General features: G+C 46.3%; 1 protein-coding gene across 2 annotated transcripts in view; it reads left to right on the top strand.

Annotated features, from left to right (window-relative positions):
- LOC138651170 (Golgi integral membrane protein 4-like) overlaps positions 1-15,080 on the top strand; it is a 94,195-nt gene that overhangs the window by 55,636 nt on the left and 23,479 nt on the right. For both annotated transcript variants that reach the window (XM_069741192.1, XM_069741193.1), the window contains exons 9-12: positions 200-333; positions 4,763-4,944; positions 10,624-10,682; positions 11,627-11,776. In XM_069741192.1, the coding sequence (XP_069597293.1) occupies positions 200-333; positions 4,763-4,944; positions 10,624-10,682; positions 11,627-11,776 (525 nt within the window). The remainder of the gene's footprint in view (positions 1-199; positions 334-4,762; positions 4,945-10,623; positions 10,683-11,626; positions 11,777-15,080) is intronic.

The following is a 15,080-nucleotide window of genomic DNA, read 5'->3' as shown; positions in this document are numbered from 1 at the left end:
TGCAAATTGAGATTTTGGTTGGGGTTTTGGCCTTCACGTTCAAGTCCGAGCAGAAGAACAGTTTTTCTTCCATGTACAGAGAGCTGACAGCTTTACTTTAATTTACTTTTAATTTTTTTATGACAAACTGTATGTATGGAATATATAATATACGCAGCGCTAGGTTGGGTCTTATTAATTAGAGGCTTATATATTACAGATCGAAAACCAAAAAGTGATACCACGTGATCAAAAGCCGCAAAATAAAGTTGGTCCTGGCCCCCCGGGAGTTGTAGATAAAAAGACCCCCACCGCCAGTGCCGTGGCTGCTAATAAACCAGTCTCCATTCACAGGTGCGTGGTTGAGTGCCGAGTCTTTTCATTCCGCCTCTAATCCTTTATCCTTATTGCGGCGGCTCAGATCTTCACGCTGGTTAATCCCCTCTGCTCCATCATGGACTGAAAGGAGTTTAGGTTTTACAGCTGAGTCTTTAAAGGTGACCGCGCATGTAGTGATTTGTGATACGCAGCCGGGAACCCTGCGGCAAAAACCACCCGCCGGTTCCGGATACGCGGCATGTACAGGTAAAGGACGTGGTCATTGTGCTTTTCAGTTCTCGGCTGCACAGGAAAAGAGCCATTTTTACAGGCGCCCAAATGTCAGAAATAATTCAGTATTTTCTCAAATGTGCCGATTGTATAGATCTATGTGAGCCATAAATAAAGAATCAGGAATAATAGGGTTCAGTGTAAAACTACCCCTAATGTTGGGTCATTTTTCAATTCCACAATCTTGGAATTTTTTTTAAAGGGATTTTCCAGTTTCAGAAAAAAAAAAAATTTCCAGCAGCAAAATCCCACCTATTCCCCCAAAAATGTCATCCTTTCCTTTACATATTTCCCAGTTTTAATTGTTCTATCAAAATAAATACAGTACGAGTAAAGAAATTTTGTGTGTCTCAGGAGCTTAGCCATTTCCACCCCTGCCCTGTACACTATCCTGTGTCTGGCTGCCAGACAACTGGCTGCAGCAGGAGCCTCTCCCCTCTGCCCTGTACACTATCCTGTTTCTGGCTGTAAGACAACTGGCTGCAGCAGGAGCCTCTACCCCGTCCACTATCCTGTGTCTGGCTGTAAGACAACTGTCTGCAGCAGGAGCCTCTCTCCTCTGCCCTGTACACTATCCTGTTTCTGGCTGTAAGACAACTGGCTGCAGTAGGAGCCTCTGCCCTCTGCCCTGTCCACTATCCTGTGTCTGGCTGTAAGACAATTGGCTGCAGCAGGAGCCTCTCCCCTCTGCCCTGTACACTATCCTGTGTCTGGCTGTAAGACAGCTGTCTGCAGCAGGAGCCTCTGCCCTCTGTCCTGTCCACTATCCTGTGTCTAGCTGTAAGACAACTGTCTGCAGCAGGAGCCTCTGCCCTGTCCACTATCCTGTGTCTGGCTGTAAGACAACGGTCTGCAGCAGGAGCCTCTCCCCTCTGCCCTGTCCACTATCATGAGTCTGGCTGTAAGACAACTGGCAGCAGCAGGAGCCTCTGCCCTGTCCACTATCCTGTGTCTGGCTGTAAGACAACCGGCTGCAGCAGGAGCCTCTCCCCTCTGCTCTGTACACTGTCCTGTGTCTGGCTGTAAGACAACTGGCTGCAGCAGGAGCCTCTCCCCTCTGCCATGTACACTATCCTGTGTCTGGCTGTAAGACAACTGGCTGCAGCAGGAGTCTCTCCCCTCTGCCCTGTCCACTATCCTGTGTCTGGCTGTAAGACAACTGGCTGCAGCAGGAGTCTCTCCCCTCTGCCCTGTACACTATTTTGTGTCTGGCTGTAAGACAACTGACTGCAGCAGGAGTCTCTCCCCTCTGCCCTGTACACTATCCTGTGTCTGGCTGTAAGACAACTGGCTGCAGCAGGAGTCTCTCCCCTCTGCCCTGTACACTATCCTGTGTCTGGCTGTAAGACAACTGGCTGCAGCAGGAGTCTCTCCCCTCTGCCCTGTACACTATCCTGTGTCTGGCTGTAAGACAACTGGCTGCAGCAGGAGCCTCTCCCATCTGCCCTATCCACTATCCTGTGTCTGGCTGTAAGACAACTGGCTGCAGCAGGAGCCTCTCCCATCTGCCCTATCCACTATCCTGTGTCTAGCTGTAAGACAACTGGCTGCAGCAGGAGCCTCTCCCCTCTGCCCTGTCTGCAGAATGACAGAAAGATTAACCCCGATTGTTAGTGCTTATGTGTGACCATCGTTCTATTCACTTCTAGCTGTTCATGGATGTAGTGCTCATGCGTGACCTCGGCTCCCAATCAACATCGAATGGAATACCAATCACTCATGCACACTACCGCTTCATTCAAGCATTCTTGTAATCAGTGGGGGCCCAAGCGGTCAGACTCCAAGTGATCATACATTTATACCTTATTGTTTGGCTAGGTCATAAATGTTTGTTAGGATAATCCCTAACCCTTTTTAAATAGGAGTGGTGTAATGCATCACTCCACCAGCGGTGGCACTGCAGGGGAATTAAACACCCGCTGCCCGGTTCCTTCTCAGTCGATCACTGGGTTTCACAGCACTCGGCACACTTCAGAGCATATGATATCTAAGCTTGACTTAATGCACCCACTCACATTAGACTAAAGTCAGCTGAATCCCTCCAATATCGGGGGATCGGCCGGTGGCCTAATGTGTAAGGGAATCTCTCTAGTTTCCCGCGACTAATGTTGTTGAGGGATAGAAAGATTGGTTTTCCAATGGCCGTTTCTTTCGTTCTCCATAGTGAGAAGCCGCTGCCAGATATGTCTGGCGGCGGCTTTCTTATAGAGAACACAGGAGCGCTCGGCCGATCGAGTGCTCCTGTGTAAGGAGGAGTCAGGGAAGATGGGTGACCGCCGAACAACCCCTATGGGATCAATAAGAGTATTCTTATGTTCTCTTGGAAACATTGAGGTCTTGTATCTTTTAATTAAGCTTCCTGAGCAAATCCGCAGGCGACGTCTTCCCCCCAGAAGACTTGCTAAAGCGAGTCCTGGCGTTCGCGATTGAAAATTTGTGCCAAAATCCCTAATGAAGTTTTCTTTGTTTTATTTGACACAGTGGGGGTGACAATGAAAGCTAAGATTGAGAAGTGCTCGGGGCATGCAATTTCTTCCCTCCCTAATTAACCTGTTTTCAGAGGTTTCGCCACTAAATTATTCTATTACCGCAAATAATGGCAGTATAGTGGATTGGCGTAACCCATCTGACCTCATCGTGTAGTATGGAAAGTCATGTTAGCGTTGGCAAGAGGATAGAGGCAAAAACACCGGGTGTGTGTAGGGACACGTCGGCATTGACGAGTGAAAACCGTTCAATTGTCAGTTTCCGAATATATTTCCAGAGGAACGGTGTAAAGCAGAGTTCCAAAGCGAGCATGTCAAGACTGGAGAGCTTGTTGTGCCTCCTGTCAGTCCTGTGCTGTTCCTATAGAAGACCAGGAAAGCTGCACTTCCACCAGTTATGGTGACTAGTTGTCTCGTGCCATCTAGTCCTTCATAAGCTTTGTATAACCACACCCCTCCAACTGATTGGCAGTTTTCTGTGCATAGGCAGAAAGCTGCCAGTCAGTAGTGTGGGCGGGATTATACAGAGCTCAGAATTCAGAGAACTGCTAGATCTGCAACAGAGAAAGCAGTGTTTTTAATCAAAACTGCAGCAAGTAGCCCAATAAGTAATATATCCCTGGAACCGGGGTCTCTTCCCCTACAACAGTGTTCCCCAAGTCCAGTCCTCAAGAGCCACCAACAGGTCATGTTTTTAGGATTTCCTTGGTATTGCACAGGTGATAATTGCATCACCTGGACAGGCACGCTGCTGTGAATTCTGTGGCTGAATTCACTCCTGTGGTCACAAGTGGTATTGCAGTCTCTGGGCTTCCTCCCTCAGGTGTTTTGGTGAGCTCGTTGGCTGCCTTGCTATTTAACTCCACCTGAGTCTGTCTTCCTTGCTCCTTGTCAATGTTCCAGTGTTGGATCTGAGCTACTGCATCTTTCCTGTGGCCTGCTGCTCTGCTAGATAAGTGTTACTTTGTTTTTGTTTCCGTTTTTTCTGTCCAGCTGTGCTATTCTCTTTTGCTGGAAGCTCTGAGACGCAAAGGGTGCACCGCCGTGCTGTTAGTTCGGCACGGTGGGTCTTTTTGCCCCCCTTTGCGTGGTTCTGCTTTAGGGTTTTTTGTAGACTGCATAGTTCTCTTTGCTATCCTCGCTCTGTCTAGAATATCGGGCCTCACTTTGCTGAATCTATTTCATTCCTACGTTTGTCTTTTCATCTTGCTAACAGTCATTATATGTGGGGGCTGCCTATTCCTTTGGGGTATTTCTCTGAGGCAAGTCAGGCTTGTATTTCTATCTTCAGGCTAGTCAGCTCCTCAGGCAGTGCCGAGTTGCATAGGTAGTGTTAGGCGCAATCCACTGCTGCTTTTAGTTGTGTGAGGATAGGTTCAGGTATTGCAGTCTGCAGAGATTCCACGTCTCAGAGCTTGTTCTATTGTTTTTGGGTTATTGCCATATCACTGTATGTGCGCTGATTACTGCACACTGTGTTGCCTGATAGCACAGCATAACAGCACGCATTCAATGACCTGTGCAATACTACGGAAATCCTGAAAACATGACCTGTTGGTGGCTCTTGAGGACCGGAGTTGGGGAACACTGCCCTACAACATGATGCTCTCAGATAACATGGCAAAAGTCTGGGTGACATACTCCCTTTAATAATGATTGCTGATGATTTGTATTTTTTTTTTTTACAGCTGGCAGGACATAGTTAACAAAGTGAACGCCCGTATAACCGAAGCAGACAACAAAAACCGGATCGGTAATGCTCTGGCGAAACCTGTCACCCATCATGTTAATGTTCCAACTGGGAAGAGGGAACCTGCGCTACCACAAGAGAGCGACCACAAAATGGAAGCAGATGATGAGCTGCAGATGGGTGAGTGATAATTTACACACAAGTCAGGGAAACGGAAAAACGCTATGGGACCCTTTATTATCTATGAGCAACCACAAGTCTGGATTTGATATCATATATTTAAAATTTTATACAAATTGTTTAGATTATTAATTAAGGGAATGTATGCAAGACACAAGCTTTACCCCTGAGGAAGCCACGATACACGGTGAAACGCGTAGACTCTCTTCTGTTTCCTTCGCAATGGTCGTTCTGGTTATTGCTATCCTGTCTTCTATATTGTGCCCTGCTGCCCCCATTCTTCACATTTGTGAGCACATTATAATCTGTATTGATGCTTTTCCTGATGAGCACTATGCACTTTACACTTGGTTGCTCTTTCGGTCTTGGTATTCTTTTGCATTACTTGTATTGCAGTTTATTGTTTTACTCAAATCATACATCATTGAAGGGAACAGTCTTTGCTTTTTGTTTTGTCCGTGTAACCATAGGTTATAAATCTTTAGGGAGATTGAGTTAACGCTATGGACACCTCTGACATGGAAACAAATATTTTTACATATGCTAGTGATTCATTCCTTCACTCATTTTCAGACTTTCTGATATCCAGTTTGGAATCTGACCCAAGTTTCAGATTTTTGTCTTGTGGGAATGTCTCTCACAGTAATACAGGCTGGATGTGAGCTCTGTGTGTATCCAGGGTGCTGCTGCATTCACCTCCTTCCATGTATCGGCTCAGCTCCAGAACGACTTATTTCCTCTACATATCTTTTCCATGTCTATCCGATTTCTGCAGCCTCACAGAATGGAGAAGATGGAGATTTTTTTGTTGTGCTCCTTATATGGACTGTGAAATATGTCTGTCTGAACCTGGCTTTTTACTATGTGGTAGTTATTAAACCTGTAGAGAGAGGGGTCCTTGCGCTGGTCACAAATCCTCCACTATAGGTTGAGGGTCCCCGCTCTAGTTGGTCACAAGGTCTTCACTATAAGGTGGGGGTCTCTGCTCCGCTTGCTCACAAGTCCTTTACTTTAGGGTGTGGGTCCCCGCTTAGGTTGGTCACACGTGCTTTACTATAAGGAGAAGGCCCCCTGCTCCGGTTGGCCACATGTCCTTTACTATAAGGAGGGTGTCCCTCCTTTACTTTAGGATGTGGGTCCCCACTGTGGTTGGTTACACGTCCTTTACTATACGGTGAGGGTCTCCACTCTGGTTGGTCACAAGTCCTTTATTATACGGTGAGGGTTCCCACTCTGGTTGGTTACACGTCCTTTACTATACGGTGAGGGTCCCCACTCTGGTTGGTCACAAGTCCTTTATTATATGGTGAGGGTCCCCACTCCGGTTGGTCACATGTCCTTTACTATACGGTGATGGTCCCCACTCCGGTTGGTCACAAGTCCTTTATTATACGGTGGAGGTCCCCACTCTGGTTGGTCACAAGTCCTTTATTATACGGTGGGGATCCCCACTCCGGTTGCTCACAAATCCTTTACTATAGGGTGGAGGTCCCCACTCCGGTTGGTCACAAGTCCTTCACTATATGGTGGGGATCCCCACTCCGGTTGCTCACAAGTCCTTCACTATACGGTGGGGATCCCCACTCCGGTTGGTCACATGTTCTTTACTAATACGGTGAAGGTCCCCACTCCGGTTGGTCACATGTCCTTTACTATACGGTGAGGGTCCCCACTACGGTTGGTCACATGTCCTTTACTATACGGTGAGGGTCCCCACTCCGGTTGGTCACAAGTCCTTTATTATACGGTGGGGATCCCCACTCCGGTTGCTCACAAGTCCTTTACTATAGGGTGGAGGTCCCCACTCGGGTTGGTCACAAGTCCTTCACTATACGGTGGGGATCCTGTTATGGACCTGGTGGTTAGGAGCACCCGGAACGACCTGATGGTTAAACTCACACAGGACAAGCTCTGGGAAGTGGGAGCTCTGCCGACCGCAACCCCTAATCCTATCACACAACTAGAAATAGCCGTGGAGCGTACCTAACACGACCTAGACGCCTCTTCACAGCCTAAGAGCTAACTAGCCCTAAAGATAGAAAATAAAGCCTACCTTGCCTCAGAGAAATTCCCCAAAGGAAAAGGCAGCCACCCACATATATTGACTGTGAGTTAAGATGAAAGTCACAAACACAGAAATGAAACAGGTTTCAGCAAAGGGAGGCCAGACTTACTAAACAGACTGAGGATAGGAAAGGTATCTTTGCGGTCAGCACAAAAAACTACAAAAGACCACGCAGAGTGTGCAAAAAGACCTCCGCAACGACTCACGGTGCGGAGGTGCCACTCTGCATCCCAGAGCTTCCAGCTAGCAAGGCAAAATCATGATAGCCAACTGGACAAGGAAACAATGAACAAATAATAACTAGCAGGGACTTAGCTTCTGCTGGAGTAGACAGGTCACCAGAAAGATCCAAGAGCGAACTGAACCAGTACAAGAACATTGACAGCTGGCATGGAGTAACGATCTGAGTGGAGTTAAATAGAACAGCCAGCCAAAGAATAAACTACGTCACCTGTGGAAGGAACCTCAGAAGCTGCAGCTCCACTCACAGCCACCAGAGGGAGTCCATGGACAGAACTCGCCGAAGTACCATTCATGACCACAGGAGGGAGTTCGAAAACAGAATTCACAACAGGATCCCCACTCCGGTTGGTCACATGTCCTTTATTATACGGTGGAGGTCCCCACTCTGGTTGGTCACAAGTCCTTTACTATGGGGTGATTTTTCTTGTGCTTATATTGCTTGTAAAAGTTGTTTGGTGCTTTGTGTGGTCATTTATTGTCAAACCTCCAAAATGTTAATTTACCGCAATCACGGGGTGCAGGCTCCGGCCAGGGGGTTCCGCCAGTGGGGATCCTTCTTACATCTTTTAATGAGACGCCGCACATCAGGGTGCTGTAGCTCTACTAATGATCTCTCATTAAACCTTCACCATTGTATGATTTGTACATTTTTGATCCGTGCACTGAATCTAGGCCAGGTTCAGCAGGGTGCTGGGCTCGTACCCTCCTTCACAAAGCTTTTTAATAAAGATTGCTTACTAACCTTCCAAATGTTAGCCCGCATCTATAAATCACAAATGGAGCCTACCACAGTTCTCCTACTAAAAAAGTTTATATTTTTGAACCTACAAGTCGCTTTATGCCATTTATATGTATATACAGTATGTATTGCTATGCCATCAGTATCTACAAACCACCCAACCAGTCATTCACCCTATCCATTTAATTAAAAGCAAACCCATAACCCAGACCTGACTGCACAGCTTAGGGCACCTTACAGATGCCTCTTTGTCATTGGTTCACTACAGGGACATGACCTTTAATTTTAAAGGGAATATGTCAACAGGATTTCACCTCCCAACATATTTATATGCACCTGTAGTAGCTGTTTCAAACAAAAGTCCAGCAATACCTTTACAGAACCAATGCGTTCCTCCATCATTGAGAAATCAGCATTTGTATTAATATGCAAATGAGGCTGAAGAGCTAAAGTAGATCTGAAGCCTCTGTCACTCCAGCTCTATTCACTGCCAAGCTCTATCTTCTCATATGTGACTGACACATTCTGTGTGACATCAGGCAAAGGAGCCATCAATCATATATAGGGAGGCAATGCTGGGTGGGCAATAGAGCTGGAGTGACAGAGGCTTCAGATCTACCATAGCTCTTCAGTCTCATTTGCATAGCAATTAAAACCCTGATTTCGCAGTAATAGAGGAGCGGACTGGCCATGTAAAGGTAATGCTGGACTTGTCTTTGAAGGAGCTACATGCACATTGAAATAAAGACATGTTTTCCAACTTGCATACAGCTCTTTTAGACTTCTTGGCCCCCCCATCATTGATGAAAGTGTTGTGCCACCTGTAGAGGGAACTGTGCGTCAACAACTGTGGTTTCATCACTGGGTCTTGTAGTGCAGCAGGGTTGGTGCAGTACGACAGATAGGCAGGGACCAAAAAAGTATCCAACAAAAATAATGTCTTTATTTGCAGACTCGCATGCAAGAGTGATATCCTCCGGATTGCAGCCGGGTTTCTATAAAAGCTCAAAACCCCTAGCCGTGGACAATGGTACCCCCGTGTCTTTTGGGTGCGTCAGCCGCCTTGAGTTCCCTGGCTCTGTGTTAGCTACACACAGGCCTGGGTTGCACAGAGCCTCCTGCTCTGCAGCTTGCAAACTCCAAACTGACACACCCAAGTCAAAAACTGACAGATGTAATGGAATCGTGATGATAGAGCCACTTCCAAAACCAGGCTGGAGAGAGTCAACCGCCCCACTAGTATCCTGTAGTTCACTCAAAAACAAACAAACCCTTAACGGGTTTTTCGAAGAATCTGACTGGATCACTACTTTGATCCAATCCACGCTTTTTTATTTTGCCTTGTGATTCACAGGCATCCTGCTGGGACACATATCGACCCTCGCATATGAGCCCCCTCACTGACTCAGTCTTTTATCAATCGTTCTTTAATGGAGGCTGAGTGACATCCAATCTGGTCACCATTGTTGCTCCAACAATATTTGTCACCAAGGTTTCCTAGGATCATGAATAGCTAATCTTTCTAGTTATGCCGATAGACGTCAGAAGAGTTTATCACTGTACAAACATGCCGATTTCCTTTTCAGGACTCCGGGGAAAACCTGTAAATAAATATTCCCTTGCTGAAATGTCAACCATCCTGGATCTTAAATGCAAATTTACGTAAATCTTGACCATTTTTGACCCTGTTTTTGATAAAGGACATTATGTTCTGGCTCTTTGCACATTACTAAAATTACATCAAGTTATGGATTGAAATACTTTAAGTAAGCCCTTGTCGTTTTTTCATCCCTTGAAAGGGTTTTCGAATAAAAAAAACCGAGATATTCACATTTGTTTATTGTGTAGCGCAGTACGTGAAATCTTTGCTTGCAATCGAATTGAACATTTCTTCAGTCTTCTTTGGGGTTTTGTGCTTTCACCCCTCTCTCCCAAATGCTGCCAATCAAAGATCAGTAGTCTATCAGTTGCTGAGCTGTGATTGGCAGTTTGTGGAAGGGAGGGGTGAAAGTGCACGCCCACAGAGAAGACTCCGAAGAAACGCCCAGTTGAACTGTAAGCAAAGATATCACATACTGCGCAGAAGAAACAAATGTGAATATCTCTGGAAGGGAACGATGCAGCACAAAATGAAAAGAGTGGCAGACTCAGGGGAGCTCAGGGATTCTTACAAGGTATTTTTTTTTAGCAGGTGACGAGTCCTCTTCAAAGTGTTGACCAGTGGGCAACACCTGACCTCAATATTTAGTGATCGTTATCACCTATCGTGTGGGTATGGGAAAACCCCTTTTAAATATTCTATCTAGTCATGTCTTGGTTGTATAAGCCTATCTAGTTACAAAGGAATTCACCCTCTTACCTGTATTGCTGCGTAACCGGCGATATTTGCTTTTCTAATTGCAGGCACACTGTTTGTCTCCTAACCTTTCACAGAAATATTTCTTAGCAAAGGACGATGGGGGAATTTACATTTACTGGGATTTTCTTTAATTCTAGTAGTCAATGTGAAAATATCTAGTTGTGTTACTGTCTTGGAGTGATGTGGGGGCTACGTGTCGCTGTCTCGCACTCTGTATGTTCGTTGTACAGACAAAAAAGCTCCGAGATTAATAATTGAATCACCTTCTTGCAGATGCCGGAGTGATTGACAGAGAGGAGGCCCAGAAGCTGCACGTAGGGCAGGATACGCCGGTAAAGAAAGGCATTACCATTCAGCGCTCGGCTTCCCACTGCTTATTCCCAGCTCATTGACATGCAGCCGATATGTGACCGGCAGCACGCCGCCGCAGGACGCTTGAATCCCTGTAGATCACTATCTTCGATTGTCCTAGAGATTTGGACTAATACACTCTCACATCTTCCTTCTTATTTGGAGTTGCTGACCGTGTGCACGAAGCCTCCCACCCGCTAACATTCATGTCCTGTATATCCCAGCTTACAATTTTTTCATATTCAACCAATTTCAGGTGTTCTTTGGGCAACGCCAACGTCGCCCTACCATTGCCCATTGGGGGAAAAAATATTCAGTCCATTGGATTTTAATGGGATTTTTCCAAATGGAAGACCCTTTGACATGATGAAGCCCCGGTAGCCAGCGAGTATGGCTTCGGGAAGCTCTGGGCCACCAAGAGAGTATTCGGCTCTTTCTGTACCTCCCATAGGCAGCCATTTTGCGTTACCGTATGGATAGCGCTCCATTATTTTGTTCCTAAAAGTGTGTCCTACATAATATTTAGGCCACAAGTAAGATACCATTAGATTTAGGTAACAGCCACTACATGGGGTCTTTTCTGATGGACATGTCCATCATTTGGGGTTTTGACTGTTATGATGAAAAGAAGTCATATAGTAGGGCTTTGCTTTTCGGAGGTCTTCTGTGCTTCGATGAAAGCAGGTAATTTATTTAAAAGTATGCATGGTAGAGTTGTACATTTTCATAGTGATTGATTTAACTATTGATCTACACCTTGCGCATTTTATGAGTAGCAATGCAAAAGGTTCCTATGTAGTCCTAGCCTTACGGTTGGGTTTGGGTAGCTGGTATATGGTGTGCTGCCACTATATGGGACCCTAAACTCAAATGTTAAGTGGCTGTCGCCTATTCATTCTCTCCATGTAACCATATATCCCTATAGGTTTTGGAGGATGCAGCCGATCCGGCCAAAGATCCCAACAATCAAGGTGAAGACGAATTTGAAGAAGCGGAAATTGACAGACCGGAATTTGAGGAAAAAGGAGAAGTGGGGAAAAATGCAGTGTATATGAAGCCAGAGGCGAAAATGGTGGTAAGATCCTATGTAAAGGTGTCCATAAATGGAGCATCGTCTTCTGTTTATTGGAGGGGACTGTATCCAATCTTTGGCAACGTGTCACTTTTTGGAATTTATATATTGCACTTTTCACTTGTGACGTATTATCATGCCATAGTTTGTTTTTTTGTATGTTTTGGGGAAAAAAAAATGTGTCCGATTTTAAAGAATAGTGATCTTAAGATCAACCGTACATCAGCGGCGAATCCCGCAAAGGCACATTTCTTCCACATGTAATTATGTTCACAGCTGGAGCAGCGCGATACTGTGTGCACCTAGAAGTATAAATGCAGTCATCAGCCGAGTATGTGTATATATAACTGTACGTATTAATGGAAAAGGTTCTTCTTTAGGCTTAGGTGCATTTTGTCTACTCCATCACCCCCCAAATGGCTGGAACACCTGTGCCGAGAAATCAGACCAACACCGTCCATCAGGGACGAGCTGTCACTATCGCTCTGCATGAACAGACTTTAGATGAACCCATCAGTACATAAAACGCTTAAGTGTATGTGCACAAAACATCCGGGAAAACTCTGGTGGTATTTTTCTTAAAGCGTCGTCTTTGGCTTCTTTTTTGATCTTCATCGACGGCTTCTTTGTTTGTTTTTTTACAGTTGTATACATAAACCGTGAACAGTTGCCAAATGTAAGGATCTCAGGTGGAATCTGCCTGAAGAAGACATCTTGGTGCCTGAAGAAGACTTCTTGGTCACATACCCTAAGACTTGGACCTAGTACCTAATCCCACTGCCTGGAATAGTTGTAAAAGGGATTGTTCATACTGGTCATAGGTCCTTTTCAAAGATCTCCTATCTTCCCTCCAGTCACGTCTGTTTTAGAAAAATACTTGCATTTCCCATAAAGTAACACTCTGTGTTGTACCATTCCTCTATTATTCCTCCTGAATATTCATAAGTAAATTGACCACAGGGTGTTTCCACTCACCTGGACAAACCGGTGTGTGAATGAGACTGAACCTTTCAACACTGATTGGACAATGTTGGAGGACCCACCTTAACTGGTAACACCCAGTTGTCAATTTATTTATACCTTTTGTAGAAGGAATAGTATAACATGGAGATGTAAGAAAATAGACTCCAAAATGGTATTAAAATCTTAGGAATTGGAAAGTTTTTTTTTAAAGACATTCTCTTACCAAATAGCTTTTTAGGGAATATGAACATCACACATTTGGAGCCACCTGCTGTGGACCCATCTATGAGTTGCTTTATGAAAGTTGATATTTATGGCATATTCTTAGGATGTGCCACAAATATATTACTGCTGAAACCCACACAGTTAACTAAAGCAGTGGAGCAGCCACATTTTGACTCCAGTTGAGCATGCTTGGCTTTTTTCATGAGACATCAAAATGACCCATAGACTAAAATAATCCCCTAAAATACTAGATAAATACCTTGCAGAAATCATTGAGCTACCATGATTCTGAGACTTTTTTCCGTTTTGTTCTGCGTTGCTCCATTGCAGAGATATCCACATTTGTTTCTTCTGGAGCGCAGTATGTGAAATCTCCGCATTATGGTCCAACTTGACTTTTCTTCAGAGTCTGCTCTGCTGGGGGGCCGTGCTCTGTCACCCCTCCTGCCAAGACACAGCCAATCACAGCTCGATATTGCCAGAGACTGCCAGATCAGCTACCAAGCTGTAATTGGCAGTGTCTGGGATGGAGGGGTGAAAGCAGAGAAGACTGTGAAGAAACACCCAGTTGGACAGTAAAGTGGAGATTTCACATAGTGCACTCCAGAAGAAAAAAATGTGGATATCTCTGCAATGGAGCGACGCAGAGCAAAACGGAAAAGAGCGGCAGGATCAGGGGGATCCAGGGATTTCTATAAGTGACAATTTCATGAAACATTATGCTTTTCTCCATCGCCACATTGGGGCACACAGGACTGTGGGTGTATGCTGCTGCCACTAGGAGGCTGACACTAAGCAAATACAAAAAGGGTTAACTCCTCCTCTGCAGTATACACCGCCCATTGGCTCCTGATAGAACCAGTTTAAGCTTAGTGTCCGTAGGAGGCACACTGGGGTCTGTCATTCAGACCACATTTTCTTTATTTTTATTCTTTATTTTTAACACCTTTTGCGCAAGAGGAAGACTGGGGCGACGGATCCTTTCAAGGGGCTGATCTCCCCCAAACATCAACAGGCGAGCACGGCGAGTGTAGTCTCCCCGTACCCTCTCCTGCGACGTGGGATGCCACAGCCAGACACAGCCCTCTGAAATCCTAGGGGATCGAACCCTTAGGATACACATAGGCCCCCTTGACATGGCGTCCAAATGCCCCCCTCTGCACCACCACTGTTTAAACAGCGGTGCTGCATGGCACTGGGCGGTCCTTCACCTCCCCAGCAAAGGGGATAATGGATCGAAGGCTACTGCACTGTCCCCCCTCTTACTACCTTCGCCGGACAGGACTCCATCCTCCAGGTTCAGCGGTGAGTTTTCGGCAGGGGGTGGGGACTCCCGAGCGCATCGCCGGCCTGGCAGCCGGACTGTCCTAATTTAGTCCCCGTCTTCGGCCTTAGACTAGGTCGCAGGCCGGAAAAGCACCACCCACAGCGGCGTCACATCCGCAGGCCACGCCCACCGGTGTGGCGCTTCTCGGGCACTGCGAGAAGCGCCCTCCTAATCTCGGCGGCCATCTTCTGCCTCCTAAAGGCCCCTTCACATTTAGCGACGCTGCAGCGATACCGACAACAATCCGGATCGCTGCAGCGTCGCTGTTTGGTCGCTGGAGAGCTGTCACACAGACCGCTCTCCAGCGACCAACGATGCCGGTAACCAGGGTAAACATCGGGTAACTAAGCGCAGGGCCGCGCTTAGTAACCCGATGTTTACCCTGGTTACCATGCTAAAAGTAAAAAAAAACAAACAGTACATACTTACCTACAGCTGTCTGTCTTCCAGCGCTGCGCTCTGCTTCTCTGCTCTCCTCTTGTACTGTCTGGGAGCCGGAAAGCAGAGCGGTGACGTCACCGCTCTGCTTTACCGCTCACAGCCAGTACAGGAGGAGTGCAGAGCGCAGCGCTGGAGGACAGACAGCTGTAGGTAAGTATGTACTGTTTGTTTTTTTTTACTTTTAGCATGGTAACCAGGGTAAACATCGGGTTACTAAGCGCGGCCCTGCGCTTAGTTACCCGATGTTTACCCTGGTTACCAGTGAAGACATCGCTGGATCGGTGTCACACACGCCGATCCAGCGATGTCTCCAGTGAGTCCAGCGACGAAATAAAGTTCTGGACTTTATTC

The sequence above is a fragment of the Ranitomeya imitator genome, chromosome 10 (assembly GCF_032444005.1).
Source record: "Ranitomeya imitator isolate aRanImi1 chromosome 10, aRanImi1.pri, whole genome shotgun sequence".
Lineage (NCBI taxonomy): Eukaryota > Metazoa > Chordata > Amphibia > Anura > Dendrobatidae > Ranitomeya > Ranitomeya imitator.
This window is presented reverse-complemented; position numbering and strand designations above follow the sequence as displayed.